At 40.2% G+C, this 20,644-nt stretch overlaps 1 protein-coding gene across 1 annotated transcript in view; it reads left to right on the forward strand.

Moving 5' to 3' along the window:
- MICAL2 (microtubule associated monooxygenase, calponin and LIM domain containing 2) overlaps window positions 1-20,644 on the forward strand; it is a 120,532-nt gene that overhangs the window by 3,527 nt on the left and 96,361 nt on the right. The window contains exon 2 of the mRNA XM_042881844.1: window positions 18,380-18,736. Within this exon, the coding sequence (XP_042737778.1) occupies window positions 18,473-18,736 (264 nt within the window). The 5' untranslated portion in view covers window positions 18,380-18,472. The remainder of the gene's footprint in view (window positions 1-18,379; window positions 18,737-20,644) is intronic.

Consider the following 20,644-nt stretch of genomic DNA (forward strand, 5'->3'; position numbering starts at 1 on the left):
TTTCATCTATGCATACTTGCAAGTGAAAACTTCCCCAAAATGATCTTTAGTCATGTTTATGCTCTTAGGTCCATGAAAGGAGAAAAACTGACTTAGGCTTAAGTCTGAGAAATGTGTGCTATCAGACTGATTTCCTGCTCCAGATGACTGTTCAGTGAGTTTTGGTTTTATTTGGGAAGCTTTTTTCTTTTCTCCTCCAAATGTTTGGGGGCAGTCTAACATGTGTGATGAGGGGTGTGGTGAAGAAGCACAGGTCCTTGTCAGGAGAGGCAGATGCTACCACAGCACAAATTCTGATAGATGCTATTGTCCTTGCTTATCTCCTCAGTTTCTAATTGTGTTAATCTCAGTGTCCCAGTAACTCAGATTTAACTAGGAAATGTAACTTCAGAAAAGTTGCTGGATGAAACTCCAGTTAAGTTCAGAGTTTCCTGTACTTGTGTTTGTTTCTTGTTGCTCTTTCCATCTCAGAGCTGTGATGTAAGACCTTCTGAGGGGGGAACAATTCTGAAGACAGCCTGTGGCTTCAGTTTTCACCTGCCTGGCTCTTTGTGGGCACCTTGCTACGTTTTGTTAATTGGTGGCCAAAGACTTGCTGCTTGGGACTCTTTAGGCAGATGGTTTATCAAATTGTGTGTTGGAATGTGTCAACTAGATTTAACTCTTTGTTCTTGTCTCTGGTATCTGCGTTGGTGTGGACAAACAAAGCCAGTGGTTTCTTTACTTGCTACATTCAGCCAAGTGGATGCTACCGGTTTAGATTTTAAAATGACTGTAAATGCACGTTATGGATTTTTGGCTTCTTAAATAGTAGGTTCTTTGGATCCTTTAGTCCACAATAAACCCTTCTCAGACCTTTTAAGCTTACAGCTTATTGCCCATGAAGACTGCAGTAATGCCTAAGGGGGTGTTAGAGTTTATCTTTCTGTGTAACTGACGTAGTCAAGGATAAAAATAGAATTTCCAAAGCCATCTGAATTTTTTTGTTGGGAATATGTGGGTATGTTTTCAACTAACTTTAAATAGTCTTACTGTAATTCAGTCTTGTACCCATAAAATTTGCACGAGGGAAGACTCTGTTTTAATAGCGTGTCTTTTGAAAAACTGAGTACACCAAAATGCTATTTAGTTTAGATAAGGTATTTTGCTGTCCTGAATATTATCTGAATAGCCAACTCCAAAGGCTTTTAAATCTTTGACGTGTTTTCCCGGTCTATTGTCTGCAAATCAAACATGAAGATGTCCAGCAACAAATTAATAAAAAGCAAAGCAGAAGCTGAAGCAGGAGATGCCTCTTTCTCCCATGTCTCTGAGAAGACTTGGGTTTGGCACATAATGTAATTCTTATTTGCATTCAATTGGCTGAGTGTGTGTCACAGTAACTATAATCTGTGCTATTGGCTGAGGTGAGTCCCATCTGCTAGAGTTGTTAGGGATGTGCAGTGCCCTAGGCCTCTGCACCTGTGCACACCAGTGGACTTAGAGAAACAAGCACAGTCTCTGAAGACAGCTGCTAAAAGCAAGGGAGGAGTTCAAGATGCAGTGCAGGGTTCTCAGCTGACGCTTTTTCTATCTGAGAAAACCCTCTCATTAAACATTACCTTTACTGGAGTTTAAAGATAGTAAGTAGTTTTTGTTTTCTGCTTTCTTATGAGATCAGCTTTCTTTTGTAAAGAGTCATCTGTTGTATGCATTCATTATCATCAAGCTCTTCATTATGAATTTTCTTCATGCTGTGTCACTCTGTACTGAGCTGGGGAATAATTTGAAGTTGTAGTCTGAACTGATTAGTAGAAGATTCAGGGTTTGTTCTTCAGGAAGTGCTTGGACTTGGCTTCATGGCATGTGCTAATATTTTTAACAATATATTTGTTCATGTCACTTCACCTCATCTGTCAGTCCAGCATAGTATATACCGGTACACTTGAATCCTCTCTGAGTTTCACCTGTTACAGGTTTTAAAGGAGGGACCATCCCTAGAAGAGAACTTACTTCTCCAGGCCTTGTTTCCCTCCTAGCTTGGCTAAAGGAGCTGCTGATGGAGGGTGATGTTTTGGTTTGCATAGTTCATATGATTCGGTTCTCTCTGAGATTCAAATTCAAAGTCTTCAGCCCAGTATTTGATTTTCCCTTTACACTGAGCACTATGAATACCTATGATTGTCATCTGTGCTGTATTGCTATAACTTCAGAAAATTGCTTAGATAATTGCACAGCTGTAGAAACAGCAGAATACTGAAGTCTGGAGATATTTGTCAGATGTCATGGTTGTACTTTGTAAGATGAATGCAAAACCTAAGTTCCTTCCCTTTCTATCTGTAGAGTCTTAAATAACAGCTGACACTCCTCTGTATGGTATGTGTATTCAGAGCATGAATGTGGTTGAGTGAATATCAGAAATGTGCACATTTAAGGCTTGAAACAAGCTCCATAAACATGAGCTATTTGTGCATACTCAGAACCAAAGTTAGTGTATGTAACCAAATACCTCTTGTCGTAATTGCTCTCTGAAACACTGCCCTTGCCCCAAGTCAACATTAGGTGTCCTAGCAAATGCATTAGGAGGAATAAGGCTTGTATTTGGGACTCAGTAAGTTCTCACAGCAAACCTGTTAAGACAAAAGAAACGTCTTTCTGTTGTTGCAGTGGGGGTATATAAGAGAGACGAGAAGGATTAGGGTGGTTGACTTTATTTCCTGGAAATGAATAGCATACGTTTTTCAGTGCATAAAACGGATATTACTCAGTTTCTGATGGGCTTCCTTGTAAAAGTGTCTTGAAGCGGGGATTGGCTTAAATCTGTTGCTCGCGTTCTTGACGTGCAGTATTATGTGAAACTATCTCGTCACAGAGGCATGCAGTGTGCCGTGATGTATAAATAACCCTGTGTGTCAAAGGTAATTTTAGACAATGTGCCAAATATTTAATGAAGTGCTGGGTCTCGTCCTGGCTATCTGGTATATATTTGGGAGTAGGTATCTGAGTTGAACTGCGGCAGAGGGGTGATGAGTAATGTAATACTCTCCGACATATGCTGCTGAGCTACTTCATACCGTACAGTAAGACAGCCAGCGCTGCAGGTCAGCTGCATCTTATTTGTGACTGATACCTAGATAAGTGGACAGACAAATAGGTTAATACTCGCTAGGCCTACCTGCCTTGGTGCATGCTGAGGAAAAAAGAATTGCCTTTTGTATTTTTTTTTGTGGTGTTTTAATGAATGTTTTGTGTCTGAATTGTGAATATGGAGTAGCATGCAGAGGGGGGTGGCTTTGCTCCTTCAGGAGCACCGCTTTCCCACGAGGGGAAAACTCAGTGGGATGCTGACTGCAGGCAGTTCAGTACGTTGTCCTTCCATGCAGAGTTAAGGTGTCCTGGGGCTGATGGCAGTCCTTAGAGAAAAGTGGTTTGGGGATGTGCACCAAGAGCTTGCCACAGGCCTGGATGTGGGCAGCAATGGAGGATATGTGCCCTTTGCTTGGAGCAGTCGCTTCTTTCTAGGTTTACTCCTGGTCTGGGGCTGAAACTCCACAAATGGGAATTTTCTTCTCTGTGTTTATGGTAGGAAGGAGATCCACAGGGTCTTTAGCATACACTTACTTACGCAAAAATGCAAAGTGCAGGGTTATTTTCTTTCCATATTCCTTTTTACTGAGGAAGGAGTTGTGAATACATGTGTATAGAGCGTCCAACAAAGTTTTTCATGATGAATACAGAAGTTTTGTTATATTTTAATGCTTTCATTGTGCATGCATTTAGATATACACCACTGAACAAGGTTACAGCTGCTCCTTTAGCTACTATTAGACTTAATGAATGAGTTGATGTTAGTAACTTGTAGTAACTCGTGTAGAAGCATCTTCAGTCTCAGTTATGGTATCAAAATAGTGGTCTTCCATTTGCTGTGTTCTTTATGCATTAATACAAAACCAAAGGAATTACACAGCTATCTCAGAGCAAGGTGAGACACTTCTATGTGGTGTTATGTAAGTGGAGTCCAAGGTGCAACCTGAGAGCTAAGCACACAGGTGACTTAGTGCTGTTTCACAGTTTCTTGACTCAGCTTTTTCTAATGGAGTGCTTGTATGCATCCTTCAGACAGTCAGGTAAAACAGGTAGCTTTACAAAGTAATATCACTATGCATCTCTCTTCTTCTTGGCAGGTAGGTTTAGTGGGTTTTTTGGGAAGTAAGACATTCAGTAGGACATGACTGACCTAGACTTTAATGGAATACTTGTGCTTAAGGTGTTCTGGTTCATTTGAAATCTCCAACTAATATAACTGCAAATGTTGTCTTCCAGAAAATAGTTGTATAATTATTTAGGTATCACTTTTAGTTGACTGATTTCTACTGTAAATAAAGGAATGCTGTATATAGTGTAGCAGGTTTGCGTTTCCATACAAGAAGTAAACGTTGATCTATGACAGATTGAGAGCGGGAGTAACTGCTTTCCATATTTGTTGGCTCTACTGCAGTAACATACAGATAAGCAAAAAACGGGAAGGCTTTCCTTGTCTATCCACCCAACTGGTTGTCCTGTAGCCAATATGCAAAACCTATTGACCTGTAGCCCCATAAGCCCTGTGCAAAATGTATTGAAAATATGCCTGAGAGAGAAGTTCCAGTAATTCTCTCTGCAAAGTAGAGTGTAAGCAAACCCACGTTGCTACTTTCTCTAACTTTCTTGCTAGGTGTCAACAGGCATTGTGGTTGCCTTCAATGCTTTTGAAGAGTTGAGGGAAATCTTTGTTGTATTTATTTTTAATGACTGTTTCTTTAACGAAGAGGTTACATCTTCTCAGAAGTAGCTCTTTTAATCCAGTTGTTCAGTATCTTGTGGAGATATTATGCCAGAAGAAGGGCTGAAATGAATATGTTGGTGTTGGGCTTTTTGTTTTGTTGTTCACTTGTTTTAAATTTTGAAGAGGGAAGTGCAGGTGAGCAGTGGTTTCTTCCTTTGGCTGATGATTCCGTGGTGATTTTTAAAGACTTCCCCTCTCCTGGGGGAAGCTGTCCAGAAGGGAGAGAGCTTCTCTCTTTTCTGCCAGGAATAGGCAATCTAAAGTGAAATCTACTCAGTGGTTCTGGACCTAGTCATTAGAAACCAGTATTTACAATAGACATATTATCCCCTCATAACTAGAATTAAGCAGAAAAGACAAGATTTACATCAAGTGTTTGCTTATCTTACAGGTCCGTGTTCACATGCGTAGTCTGTCAAGTGCATCTGCAGTCACCGTTTTGTTTTTAGGAATAGAATCCTAATTTTCACTATTTTTCACCTGACATATTTTAAACTTGCATAGAATCTTCCAAGTCATTATCCTGTATTAGAAGTTGACATCTTGTGACGTGGTATCTTTTTTCCCATTAGGGTTTTTTAAACTTCATTTTCAATGTGTTGATAACTTACTTTGCCATGTATTTGGGGGTGAGATAAGAAGTGACCCTGAATTTCACATTGGTGGTTGAGTAGTGATGTACCTGAATACAAGCTTAGTCATATGCTGTGATGCTGATGAGTTTCGCTTGGCACACCCCAGCAGGTACAGGCCCTGCCCTATTTTCAGCAGAGCCATCTTCTCTGTAGTGCAATTGTAGATGACTGGATTTGTTTTACAGCAGTGGCAGTGTAATGATAACCTTGCCAATGCTGAGGGGAGGTGGAAACATCTGACCTTTCTGCTTGTATAGCACATTTAAAAATTTCACTGGAGATACTTTGACCTGAAGGGTTTTGGTCAGTGTCACTTAAAGTAACTGCAGTGAGGCTTCTGTAAGAAGGTGTCTAAGTGGTGGTGAGACTTGAGTCCAAGATTCTTTTTTTCTGAAAAAACTTTGTTTTTCTAGTTCTTTCTGTTTTTCACCTTTAGCCATTTATCTTCCCATTCTTTTTTCACCTCTAAGTCTATATATTCCTGTCACTTCTGATTAAAATGTTCAGCTTTATGCCATGAGATGCACTGGTGGGCAGTCTTGTAGCTATTAGAAGAGTAAAATGTTTGCAGAAGCATGGTTGAATTCGTTTGGGAACTTGCAGTAGTTGTATTGGTACCTATTGCTAACAAAGTGGGTTCTGTGTCCTGGGGACCAGAAAAATACTGAGTTATTGTGCCTCTTAAGGCAGGAATTATCTGTGTCTATAAGGTCACAGCAGTCTGTCACAGGCTGAAGGACTGCTATAAAGGTAGCACCTGGGAGCACAGCACATTTTCTTTGCGTTTTCTGGCATTTTGCAGATCCAGAGAAATAAAGACAGCGTAGTAGTGGCTATGCTGAAGGACCTTGGTGATGTTCCCTGGCCCTGCCTGTTGAGTATGCACCGTAAAGCAGATTGACTGGTTCTCCAGTCTGACCTTTTAACCTGCTGATGATGATCAGGGCTTTGCTGGAGTGCTGTGAGAAATGGTGGTTCTGAAGTAGCCCAGCCAGTGCAGGTCTGCCGAGAAGTAAATGAAGAATCAGGTGAGTGTGGCTGCACCAGTGGCCAGAGGATGACTGCCAGGGGACTGCACAGACCCCTCAACTTCTGGTTTTAGAGGAAGGGGCTTTTTGCCTGTAATGTGTACAGACCTGTTTAGAATACAGCCTTGTCTGAAAATACCAAGGTGAGCTTTTCATGTGTTGCTGTATGCTTCCTGCCGAGATGCCTGGAAGAAATATGTTCTTTAACAGTGGATTCAAAATTAACTGATACTGTGGATATTAAGCCAATGACCTGCTGCCTCCTGCATGCTTTTTCCCCAGTAATCTCAGAACAGCTTTATATATTCAAAATAGGATTTCATGTGCTTGTCCTGTGGGCAACAACAGAAGAGACTGTAATGACCATTCAGGTAACTCAGCATCTGTCAATTTTTTGCAGTTTTCTTCAGTTTCCTTCTTTTATGCAAACATTTGGCATTTTTAGCTTAATTTTCCACTGAAACCAAGCGCTGAGAAATCCTATCATGCCAATTACAAACAACTAGGAATACACTGTTCTGGCCCTGGAATGCTCATACTGCTCCCTTGGACAGTGTGTTGGTCACATCCAGGAGTGCTGGTTAGCAACAGGCAGGGATGTGAGCTGAACTGCACGTGGTGGGCTGAGGAACGCAGATACGCCACAGTATGGAATACAACACATGACTGTCCTGGCAGCAGGAACCCTGGAATACACACTCACAAACACGGTCCCTGTAAAATATCCTTGGGTGTGTGTGCATGTAGTTTTAAATGTGGCAGTTTAAAGTAGCAGGTTAATCTTGCTAGAAAGGAGCCTGTTTCCCCTTGATGCAGACGGCAGTATGTCTGATGAATCTTGTTTGAAAGGAACTCCCTGAAGTTTGATAGCATCAATGAAGAAGTTGGGCTCAGTCTGGCTTTGATAGAAATATCAGGTCTGAAAACCCTCTCAACCTGCCTAGCTGTCAGAAGCACTACCAAAGACATACTAATGTTCTAAGCCTTTGCTGTGATAATCTATACTATGCACAGAGGAGATTCTGAACTATTTGAACTTAATGATTTTCGTGTTGACCTGCACTGGGCAGCAATGTGAGCAGGGGTGAAAACTCCCAAGTTGTATCTTAATGAAATGGACTGATTCTGTGATTGTTGCAGTCACTTCCTGGCTCCTTTTCCCAAGAGCTTCTGATTTAGAAATGTATTATGAAAGTCAACTCCTATGCGAGCTTTTTCAGGCTACTTTGCTTTTCAATTCCACCCTTCCTCCCCCCGATCACACTGGTTGGAGAGCTTTTGTTTAGGTTATGTGCCTAGTGCAATATACATGCAAAAGCAAGCACTGTTCCTTGAATATTTGGCTTTTAGAGCTCATAAAGTTCCCTTTAAATGCGTTCCGTACTTCCTCTCCAGATAATTTCATTTAAGGTTTAGTTGGTATGTTGACTTGCTTTTTGAAAGGGTGGAGGGAGAGGGTGGCTCATACTGTGCTTTGGATACTATATCCATTTGGACCTATTGTGCCAACTGTCCGAAAGTTTTGATGTGTGCTTTTTTCTTCCCCTCCCTCCATGCAGTGAATGCACAATACCCGAATCCAAACTGTGCTCACGTGCCTGTGGGTGCAGCGTGTACTGAAGAACCTGTTTTTAACATCAGTTCAAAATTGAAAGGGGAAGTGTTGTATTTTTATGTTCGTAATGGGTCAGCTCTTACTGAAGGAAGGTATCATTGCTTTTCTTTGCTTTCTGCTGTTTATCACTTGCTTGTTCTCTTTGGAAATCCAAGTAGCTGTGCCAAACTGTTTGAAACAAAATATTTTTCTTTTTTAATAAGTCCAAGCTGGAAAGTAAAGCCAAGGAACAAAAAGTGTCCTACTTTAAAATTATCTCTTTCTATTTTTTTCCTTCTCTCCACACAGTAATGCATTACAAATGTGAAATGTAGTAAATATAGTTTATGGATATTTCTATCAATGTAAGTAATTTCTGTAGCAGAGTAGTGGTGAGTGGTGTCACGTAGGGGTCCTTTGGTTGCACATTCCTAGCCAGCATCCATCCCTGTGCTGTTGCAACAGAATTTGGTCTGTTCCAAACATGGATACTCTTTTGTCTGTGGCGTCCATCACCAGCCACCTCTGTGCTGATGTTCAGAGCTCAGACTCAGTGCAGCAATGGCAGAGCCACGAGCCAAGCACGTATCATTGCAGTGTATGCAGGCAGGTTCTCTGCTGATCTCCTGAATTTGTGAACACTTGGAGCCCTGGGTAGTGATACCCAAGAATGTTGCTTTTTAAAGATGCTGCAACAAAGCCCATGCTGCTATTTTGTGCATCATGGATTTTTCTGCAGCAGAGATGAATAATGTTTCTCTAACTCTTGAAATCTTTTTTTTTTTTCTTGCACTTTGTTTTTCTTCATTTTCTGGGAGGGTATTTCTGAGAGAGGGTAGAAATTGTGCTGCACGTTTTCGTCCAAAAATATTGCTTCTACTTTCAGAAGCAATCTCTCTTCTAATCTATTCTGGTAAAGCTTAAAAGGACAAAAAAGGAAAGCAGTTTTAAAGCTATTCAAGTAACTTTTCTTTTTTGTTTTCTTACGTAAATGTTCCCTAGAGCAGAGTTTGGTGTCTTAACCTAAATTTTCTGGTTTTCCACCACCTTCTGGCTGACTTCTCTAAGATCCTCTTCACAGTTTCCCAGTGTCGTTCAGTGGCTGGTTTTTGGTGTTGAGCTGACAGTTCTGTAGCCAAGGAACATTTCCAACCTGGAAATACTTTTTGTTGTTTTTTCTTTCTTTAACTTATTCGTGGTTCCTATGGATTCTGGAGCAACTGCTAATATCAATATATGATATCATCATCAATATGATGAGCCACAGGAAGTACTGCATGCTAACATGCATTTAAAAATTATAACAATTGAGCATGATTCCCAAAAGTACAAATATACGCACATGAAAATACTGCTCAAAATGTTTTATTTCTATGATGATCAGTAGTGCCACACTGTCTTTGTTTTCAGTAGGTTAATCCTGGTTATTGATCTGAAAGTCTGATGCCTGCAGATGAAGGCTGCTCAGCCGAATGAGTTACTGTGGCATGGAGCAGTTGGTGTCCTGAGGCTCTTGTGTGCTGTTTCATTCCCCTGTTCAGTTCCTGGATAATTGCTGCTGCCCCAATAATGAGAGAGAAACCACAACCTGCAATGTGCTCCTGAAAGCTTTGGTCCTGAATTCTGTGACAGTTAACATCCCTGCTGTTCTTTTTCCTCCTTCTCCTAAGATGCACCCAGGGCAATTTGCTTCAGCATGGCCTTTATTCACGGTTTTCCTTAAAAAGAGGAAAAGAAACATTAGTTTTCTTTTTTAGACCAATCCTGCAGGAAAAAAGTCCATCAGTCTCATTTTGGTATCTGCTGTTCTCTGTCTCTCACTGAGTGGCACATTCCGGTCTCTCCAATTGATGGCTTGGAGCAGTTAGGTTTGAGCAGCAGCAGCAGTGCCCATTGCTTTTCTCTGCCCTCTGCCTGAGTTGTGGCTGGCTGCAGGAAAGGGTTAGCCATGCTGGGTGTGAGCTCCCACTGCAGACAGCAGTAAGATGTAAAGGCTGGTTGGCCCCTTTACCCTGTGCTCGTTGATGGGGAGAAGTGCTGCAAACGTGGCAGCACGTCCTCAAGCACTGCTGAGCTCGGCTCTGCTGTGAGAGTTCTGAGCCCATCTCGTTGTCCTGTCCTGCATTATATCTGTTCTCAAAGTGACATGAACTGACAGTATTTCCGTAACTGCTGACTGAGAGTCTGCTTTTTCCTGGTTTGTGCATTTGTTCTTCTTTCATGGTGTACTTACTTCCATAATTATGTCTCCTTGCGTACAAAGGGAAGGCTGTACTAGAGGAAGTGCTGCTGCCAAATGTGGCTCAATTGTGTTGGTATAGCTACATCCATACCAGGCATTTTGCTGACTGCTTTCTGACTAGCTGACTAGTTCTGTGAGATAGTGAGTTTGTTCCCTTTGTATGCTTCTCAGGGACAGTTTTTCTTGTGACCTGAGGAGGATGCGGGGCTGTGATGGGAGTGTGATGTGGACCCTGGCAGCTGTGTGATGCGGGTGGTGTGGGGGCTGATGTAGTGTTGGTAGCTCAGTGGAAAATGGGGTATTAATCACTGCCTGAGGTTGTCAGACTCCTGTCCAAACATCCTACTGAAAGTGGGCAATATTGTATTGATAAACCCACCAGCCCACTGCCTGTTCTGTGATAAGTTGCTGTACCTCAGCTGTTCAGAGTGCGAGCTTGAAACTTTTATTGTCATAGTATCAAGAGAAAGGCAGGACTTGCAAAGAGCTTAAAGTTTGTCTGTTCAACAGTTTTCACTGATGGCTTTTCATAACATCAGTTATGACATCAATGTTCATAACTTAAATAACGGACACCTTTTCTTAAGAGGTGCACTTAATTGCTGGATGATGTTAAATTCTTTATGCTGTACGTTTTTCCTCTTGTGCTCCCAACCTAAGAGAAATAAAAGCAAAAGCTGTCTACTGTTGTTTATACTGTGTTTCTAATTTATTACAGCAGAGTGAGAAATGTTCTTTCTTACAATTAGTCTAAGCAGGATTTAGATTTTATTATCTTGTTTACATATAACATTAGCCCCCCCTAAAGCATGAGGCTTAATCATTTTAAGTTGGCTTTGAAGATGTTTACTATATGGAAACTTGGGACCTTTTAATGGAGCCTTTAGCACCCTTGCTAGAAATAATAGGGTTTAAATACTTAACTGTAAGCTGCATTCTTTAAACAAACAAAAGACCGGGACAAAACCCCAAAACCCTCAAGTTGAATACTTCTTTGTTTAACTGTCTAGAGAGCTCATGAAGTAGTGTGTGGCCCTTATGTGTGCATTAATATTGGCCAATTAAATTATAAATTCCCTGAAATTTACATTCATCCTAACACAATTTTCTATTATTCTTAACATTCCTGTGCTCTTCGTTGCATCTTACAGGAAGCTTGTATGCGTGAAAGAAGGAGGTTATGTGGGAGATGGTAAAAACGAAAGAAAACAAAATCTTGAATGTTACTTTTTTTTAACCTCATTTTTATCCATGAATAATTACTAGACAAATTATCTACCCCATAGATGGCACTTTTGCTTGAAGCAATTCATCCTGCTTATTAGCTCTATTTAGGAAAGCATCATTCTTTGGTAAAGAAACTAAGTCGATGACTTCAGCTGTGTGAAGCGATGAGTGTCTGGCCCTGGTTTATTGGCCATTTAGGTTCTTTCTGGAATCCAGTACAGGCACATGCATAGTTTGATGCAGAATGATTCATAATGAGAAATCAGTAATAAATTAATGCTAATGATAAATATCGTTGCTGTGAACTTGTTCACGTTTTTCTCTAGTCCATGAGCATGAAAGCTCTAGGGTATGTGGCAAGCCCAGCTGGCTGTCAGACGTGGGTTTAATTGGTTTCAGCCTGAAGGATCTGTAAAATACCCAGGTGTGCTTGGGTGCTCTCTGCCTGTGCATAAACATGTTTTCATGGGGTTGCTCTTGCTAGATAAGTGCATTCAAGGTTTAATGCATGCCGGTACCAGATTAAAAATAAAATCCTCCCCTAAATGATGTGAGATGCCAGGTTACACTTTCCTGCATCAGTGTGTGGACTATGAGCTATGTCAGATGCACAAGCTCCAGCTATCTGGGTGAATCCAAATTACAAATGCCTCCAGCAAAGAACAGCCCACCATTATGGACCGCATCGCTGATTCTCACGGTAATAAGAAGCACTTTTATATACAAGTTACAATCAGTGTAAAATGAATGATTACCTTCGTTGTGCTAACATCACAGAATAATTATTGGGCTAATCACTGGAATCAAAAGTTACAGTTTATGATGGCATAGGTGTTATGATGCCATTTGTTTTTTACGATTCATTCCTCCAGAAATGTGTCCATGTTTCTGATCAGAAGTTTGAGCATGTGCTGCTTACAGGTGCTTGAAAACATATGCATGGCTGTTCATTTGAAATACTGTGCCTAAGCTTTGCAGAATGATTCCTGAAGGGTTTTAGTGATAATCACCGGGCAGGACTTCTTGTGCAGGCGGGGGAATGGTTCTGCTTTATCTGAACCCCACTGTAGCGGGTGCAGGTTCCTGAGCCTCCAACCACAGCATGATGCATGTGGCCCATTGGGCAGCATCTTGGGCTTTGTCCGTGCCAGCGCTATGTTTGCATGAATGCAGACTTGCAAGCTGCTGGCTCTAGGGACTCATCTCACTTTACTGTCAGTGTCTTAGCGTACGCCTCCTGTAAAACCAGAAACTGCAGACCAGCAGCATATAGAAATAAACAGGATTATTTTTAAATTTTCATCTTTAAATTCCAAGGAATGAGAATTTATTTATGTGACAGATAAAATAAAATTATCTATCTGTAGGATTTTATGTTTCCTTGTTATGTATCTAAAATATTAACTGCAAAGCTGGTGTGCTTGTGTGCATGCTTTCAGCTATATTTTATTATGGGCAGATGTAGCAGGTTAAATCAGCCCAGCAGCACTTGTTTGGAAGGCTGCTTGAAACGTCTCGTATGACTTCGGCAAAACAAGCTGATAGCATGTACAGTAACCTTTTAAGTTCATAGGCACAGAATGTCTCAGTAGGAACTGTTTTGAATTCCATACTTGGCCTGAGAAGTTATTTTGCAGGAGTTCTGTGGAAGTCAGCTCTTTATATTAAAAAAAAAAAAAAAAAAAAAAAAAAACCAGAGTAAGAATGTAGCTGTTTAGAAGGAGAGGCTGCTGGTGAGGCTTTTTTTCAGTAATTTCTGTTCATTGCTGTTTCTGTTAGGGTTGTGTGTCTTAAGAAATGTTTTCTATTTGTCACCAATAGAAAACAAGTATTTTAGGCAGATCTACTTTTGTATTTTTTAACTAGTTTTTAACTCTCTAGCAAAGCAAGAGAGAGCTTCAGCTGTTACCGGACTCGTATGATGTCAGTTCGAGGAAAACATGCAGAGAAACCAAACTACCAGAAATCTATGTTTCCTCCAGATATAAATATTTATATTTAAAATGGCCACCATGCAAAAACAAAGTGTGTGATGCAAACAGAAACTAAGCTGAAAAGCCCAGAAGTATCCAGTTTCACGTGCAAATGTCAGTTATTGCAATGATTTTAGACTTTTTTTTAGACTTTTATAGCAGGGAAGAGATAGCAGATATACTTTAATTTTTACTGATGATGATGAAATGCTAAAGTGAATGGTTTTTATAGATGCTGCAAAATCCACTCATTTGTTCCTGTTGATGTTTTTAACCTTAAGCAAACAATAAATGTATTGTATCCTGCATACTGAACTAAAGTCTAAATAACAGAATTTACTCCTGGTAAATTAGACTGTATTGAAAATGTAATCGGGATTAGTGGTATTGAAGCGCTAGGAATTCAATTCCTTTCCAGTCTTTCTGAGGAACTTGTTCTCAAGCATTAGAAACAGCATTAAGATATTAAGGAAGGACTTAAAAGTGCTGCAAGTTTGAATTAAAATTAGCGGTTTTCTCCCTCTTCACTTGGACAAAAAGACTCAAAATGCTGCTGACAAGCACTCTGCAGTTATTAGTGTCAAAAGTTAGTCATTTTCATTTAATGACTCATGTATGTCAACTGTTTGCTGTATTGTGCTGAAGGACTTCCTGTGCAGACATGAGCTGGCTCTGTTACGCTGATTTACCTAGCGATAATTAGTGAAATTATCCTAACAGTGGAGCAGTTTGGTTTGCTACTCTCAAAATCATCTGCAGGAATGCCAACCAAGACTGCTGGCATTTGTTTTCCTATGTATATGTTTGTGTATGTAGCATTGCTTTAATTTCTACTTCTTCTGTCCTTTTTCCAATGCCTTTCTTTAAGTCGTGGTAGGATCTTCACTTTCTCCTTGGGTAGCTACCAGGGTTGAACAGCAGTTCTCAAATTTTCTCATCTGATGTTCCTGTTTCCTCCCTGACTGGAGGCAGAGAGGAAGTCCAAGTTATCAAAATGCAACCCTTGTTCTTCTCAGTGTCTGCAGCTTGAGGCTGGGAGCCCTCCAGAGATTCCTGTAAATACCATGGGAAGTCACGTGGACAGCCAAATTCTCACATGCAGTTAGTACATTGTACATGAGACCTATTGTTAACTACAAATCGGACCCAGAGTGGCCAATACCCATGAGTGCTTCAGTTTTGACGTAAGATAACTGTCTACAAACTGTTTCCTGCTCTCTAATTCTTTTCTGTGGTCCAGTTTTATACATGGCTGAAATACTTCAGTAACATGAACACTTTTTTTGGTGTTTGTTCCCAGAAGTGCAGTAGTCACTATGAAAAGCATAGGTTAGGGTTTCTCAACACGAGAGCTCACCTTGAAAAGATTTTCAAGTCTGTTTTATCCCTTGCATGACCTACATGATGAAGGAGGAAAAAGAGTAAATGGTAGTATTCTAAGAACTCAAAATTTTTCCCCAAACACGTTGGTTTTTTTGTTGGTGGGTTTGTTTTTTGGTGTTTTTTTTTTTCAATCCAGGTAAACAGTTTATGCATTGCTTCTCAAGTTTTTGAGACAAATACGAAACAGGAAGCCTATTGTTGTTAAGAATTAGTCCATTCAATTGAGACTTCTGGACTTTGGAGCATAATTTCTAGCATGTATGATACCGCAGTGAAATATTGCTGGTTCCTCAGAAGAAAGCATATAGTTTTCCATAGGCTGCATCTCCTTTTAGGACCATTTTCTTCTCTGTCATCTATCAATGCAGTCTGCATGCCAAAAAAAAGAAAAAAAAGTGGTGCTTGCAGCAAGCCAAAAACCAGTAAGCAGAACTTCCCTTGTCATCTGGCCTTCCCAACCACAAAACTGGCTTTTTTGGAGAACACGACCTCTGACACAGAAAGGAGAAATGCTCTGCTGGTGAGCGAATGTCTGCTGAGATGCCTCACCACAGCTCTACAGGGATGTGATGGGAGCATTTTGGAAGTTTGTGAGGAGAAGACTTCGTGCCGATCAGGAACAGCTTCGATCATGGCTTTGCAGTGTTGGAAGAGGAAAGTGTTAAGGTGGGGAAGGTATCTCTTCCCCAGTGAAAAAGCAGGGAAAGCCCAGACCTGCTGCACATTTGTGTGTATGCATGCATGTGCAGCACAAGCTTGCATCAAACTAGAAATGTTTTCCTGTCCTTCACTTTGCCTGCAGTGGTTCCTGCCAACTCTTCTCTCTGTTTTCCTCACCATTATCAGCCCTGGCACTTGGTGCTTTTCCTCATGGGTGGGTTCAGATATAGCTGTAATTTTTTTTGGGGGGGGGCATTTTCCCTTCCATCTCCTTCTGTCATTGGATGGAAACAGCTGAGGATTATAAAAGTCTCCTCTCTGAGTAGTAAAATTAAAAAGTCTGTGATTGGACTCTCATCAATTCTGCTGGGGTTAACTTCTACAGGTGCTTGTGTTACATGAACAAGATAACAATCTTGTGGTGAGCTAGTGAAAACAGTGGAGAGGAAGTAACTGTTTTATAGTTCCTAGGTCAAAGTCACGTAACATTGAGGCAATAGCAGTGTGATTTTAAAGCCATGAAGAAAACCTGATCTGACTGCCACAGTTCTAGCTGAACTGTCCACAGTACTGTGTTTCAGTGCCACTTCCCTCTTCAGCAAGAAAAAAAAGCATACTTTGGCTTAATGTTAAAAATCACTCTGCCAGTTGCATAAGCGGTTCTCATTTTGGTTTAAATTGGTGTCAGACACTGGGGGGGCTGTATGTCAAGATGTTTAAGCTGAAGTGTAGTGTCTAACACTGTGCTAATGCTGTCTTTGGTTGTCCTGTGTTGCCTTCCTCTCGTAAACACTTGTGCTTAAGCCCAGATGTAGGTTTTGTTTTGTTTTGTTTTTCTGGATTGGCCTCTCTGTGTGGCAGTCCCCTATCTTTTCCCTTTCCCAATACAACTTTTGGTTCTGTTGGCTGGTTTGGGGCTGATCCATAGCACTGCTTTCACAAAGTGAGGGCTGGCAAGAGTTGTACCGGACCTTCCTCTCCCACCTGTGCTGGGGCAGCCAAGATGGCCAGAATCCATCCTGCTGGCATGCAGTTGTTGGAGGATTTTTCTCGTTAATCATCAAGTCCTTGAGCCTGGAAAGATTCTGAATGTCTTCAACTCCTCTTGAGTCAGTGGGAGTTCATAGCACTCAGGTTGTTTTGTTTTTTGAAAAATTAGACATTCTGGAAGTAGAGGCATATAAAATGTTTGTGATTTTACTTCATGAAGCTCTTCAGAAAAGGGCACAGAACATGCTATAAATGAAGTATTCAGAAGGGAAAACAAAAATTTCCTGACTTATTCTTGGCACTTGTATTTCATCATGACATTTGGTCTAAGAAAATGTACAAACTCTCAATGTTGCCAATTTATTTTACCCACAAACCAACAGCAGACTGATGATGTGCACACAAAGGTTATTTATTTTGAGCATAGCAAGGGAATGTGAGTGTTCCAAATGCTTCCTTATATCTCCCCATGGGATCTGCTTAATATGTTGCATAATATTTTTCTGTATCTAAGATAGGCATAGTAGGTCTCTTAGTTACTTAAATACACTAGTTGTGTTTCCCCTTTTCTTCTTTGAAGGAAATGTGAGTGGAGAATGAGTAGTTTGTGAACAGTGTTAAATTAAAAAGTGTAACTTCAAAGGCATTTATAGCAATTTACTCTGAAGCTAGAAGCTATCAGTCAACAGATGATGTTCCAAGCAAAATAACTGATTATGTGAGAGGTTAGGCAAGCATCAATCTAGTTGTTGATTGCTTGGACTGGTAGATAATTCCTTAATAGCAAGAAAAAGAAGATAGGACTTGCATCTCTGGCCTTGAGTTCAGGTAGACCCTCTTCTGAGAGCAAGTTTAAACATAACCTATAATAATTTCCCTAATACAAAAGCCACTGGAGTATTTTCTTTGGATGACTTTGGCTGACTCTAAACGCTCTCCATTAGAGATAGAGAGCAAGGTTAAAAAAGGATAAGGGAGTGCCACAAGGAACGTATTTTAGTTCTTGCAAATTTGTATTTCTTTAGAATAGCTTTGCTCTTACAAATTGTGAGAGCATTTGTCTGGAATATGAGGCACAGTTTGACAGTGATCATGTTACTAGGGAAAGCCAGTGGAGTTTAGTGGGCCAAATGTATATATCATTAACTTCATATCATGAGCACATGACAAGATATGACTGCAATCACGTAACTTCAGCATTTACTATGTGGACATAACATTGCTTTCCATTTGCTAGAGTACCAAACTCTTTCTCATTTTGGCAAGAATTGTAAAAAGGGAGTTGTCTGAAGTTACTTTGTTCCATTTCTGGTGTAACTTGTGATAATGTTTCTGCTAAGTTTGTTGTGTACAATTTGCTTGTGGCAGTTGATTGGGCCAATTCTAAATTTATTGGCTAAGCTGCACCTAGCTTGTGCAACAGGAGAAAATTCCCTAACATTGACTTTTGGCTGCAGGTTCTGAAGCATTCTTAAGACCAAAACATGTACTTGTTGTGACTTAAATTTTGATTAGGAAAAGCACCTCAGTATTCTTTTTCTTAATCTGTTATCTAGCATTCATTACTGAATGCTACTTGTTGGGCTGTGTGTGAAGCTGATTGATATTTGAAGCAGTGGTCTTGCACGTATATGAGTCTCACAAGTCATCATGAAATACATGTTGTGACAGCACAAGTAGGTTTCTTTGTAGCACCTTAAATGCCACTCCTAAACTTCTGTGTTCGGCTGGTTGTCCAACAGTCATTTGCTGTGTTTTTATATTCATATTGAATATGCAGTTTATGGGTTTAGTTCTCCCAGGCAGAGCATGCTTTAACATAACTTGTGTTTGTCTTTTTTAGGAATAACATGCTTGGAATTACTTGCTAGTGTTGGTTACCTGCACCCTAGCACAAGAGCTCCAGCTTGATTCTTTTCAGTGCTTCTGTCAGAACATGGGGGAAAACGATGATGAAAAATACAATCAAGCTGGCCAGATATTTGAAAACTTTGTCCAAGCAACAACATGCAAAGGTACCATTCAGGCCTTTAATATTCTCACACGCCAACTTGAATTAGATCCTTTGGACTGTAAGAACTTTTACAGCAAACTGAAGTCAAGAGTAACCACGTGGAAGGCCAAAGCTTTGTGGAACAAGCTTGATAAAAGAGCAAGTCACAAAGAGTACAAACGTGGAAAATCTTGTATGAACACTAAGGTAAGTGGGAAAGGTCATTTTTGAATTCCACAATTTAGAATCTCTTAAACTGAATTATCAGCAGAAGCAAGGTTTCTGCCATCCCATGCAACATGTGTATCCATGAACGTTCCCTTTCATATACTTGAAACTGTGTCTGGCGTTACATGATTTAGACAAATTTTCAGGTATTTTTGTTCTGGAAACACAGCACATAAGAGTAGTTCTAAAAACACCCTCTTTTATAGTCTGTCTCAGGCACAGCAGGAAAGTTTTCTGTTGATAGTAGTGTTGATCAGCCCTAGGATATAAGCTCATAAGGGAGATTTACTAATCTCAGGCTTTTAAGAACTACTTGCTTAATTAAACAGAGTTTTGCAACGTCAGTTATTACATACTCAGCAGGAGCCTCCTAAAGTGCTGCTTGGACTTAGGGGTCGGTCTTTGTCATCTAGCATTGGTTCTATTTGCTAAACAAAAGTAAAAGAAAATAAAGCTCTATTTAAGAAATCAAATATTTGCATTTAAATGCTGCTCTTTGTCTCTCCAAACAGTATATAGATAACTGCTACACAGCACTTGTTAAAGAAAGTGGTCTACTTCATTGTGAAAAGGACAGGAAATTATCTTCAGCACATTGTTCAAATGCTGTGGTTTAATAGAACCACTGCTATAAGTAATGTTAAAACTGAAGGTTCATGCCATCTTATTCCATCTCTTCTGTGGCTGGTCATTTTTAATAGCTTTATGTCAGAGAAGTTCAGATATTTACTGCCTAACGATAGCTAAACTTTGCCAATGAAGGTCTGGTTTTAAGGAGCTGCTTGACTGTACTATTGTAAAACAGAAAGGAATAGCACTTTGGGGTGTACCTAGACACTGGACTGCGGAGGGCATTTTAGTTTGAACTATTGTTAAAATACTTTATGGAAGTGCTACACAGGCAGTGCTGATGGTCTCTCTTGTGCATCATAGAACTGAGTCTTCCAAAAGCATTAGGGACAAGGATATCATATTGCCTTCAATACATTTAGAGGTATCTTTTTATAAATTTCATTTCTGATAAGCTCCCAATTATTATTAACTTTTTGTAAGGTAATAAGTATCCTTAAGACCAATTTCTTTAGAAGAGGAATTATGTCATTATGGCTTTTTGCACTGCTTTCCTGACTGCCTCTGTTTTTCTTCTTTCCTTTTTCTCATCTTTTCCCTTTGTGGCCTCTGCTTCCTCCCTCTTTTTGATCTTTTGAAAAGGCTTTGAGTATGTCATTGTGCATCTGTGTGATAAAAACAGACAGGAAAGGGAAGGAATGACAATGTGTGTGATGTTTAACAAGTTGTGGGAGATGTTCTACATACACCTCACTTGCACGTACAGTCCCAAGTCCAAATTTCCATGGTTAGTTTGAGGAAGTATTTACAACACAAAACAGTTTTAAGACTCATGTGAAGTATGAAGTGAAGCCCTGCTCAGTCAAGTGTGACATTACAAAGCCAAGGCCTGCTTCTGCAAAGTCCTTCAGCCAAGTCATTAATTTCTATACATGGTGTAGAGTCGTGGAAATCAGTTAGAACATGAAAAGCTTAATACAGTCTGCATTTTAAGGTTGCCAAGCAAGTGGCTAATCAGCACCTCTTGCAGTGTTGAAAGTATGGTGTTCCTACTCTGAGGGTAAAGGTTTATTTGTAGTGGCATGGTGTAAATATTTGCAGAAATTGAAGGACATAAGCCGCACATATGATCAACTTGCAAATGAATGTAGAATGCCTGTGTATGAACAGGACACATACAAATATTCTGTGCAATACTTGGATGTTCATTATGAATCCAAACCACGCCTGGACCTGCATTTCAATGTGTCATCACTGATTTAACGAGAGAAACATGAATCTTCAGATTACTGCAAATGAGAGCAGTGACCACAGACT

This window comes from Lagopus leucura, unplaced genomic scaffold, assembly GCF_019238085.1.
Source record: "Lagopus leucura isolate 7727_CA_CO unplaced genomic scaffold, USGS_WTPT01 Super-Scaffold_100033, whole genome shotgun sequence".
NCBI lineage: Eukaryota > Metazoa > Chordata > Aves > Galliformes > Phasianidae > Lagopus > Lagopus leucura.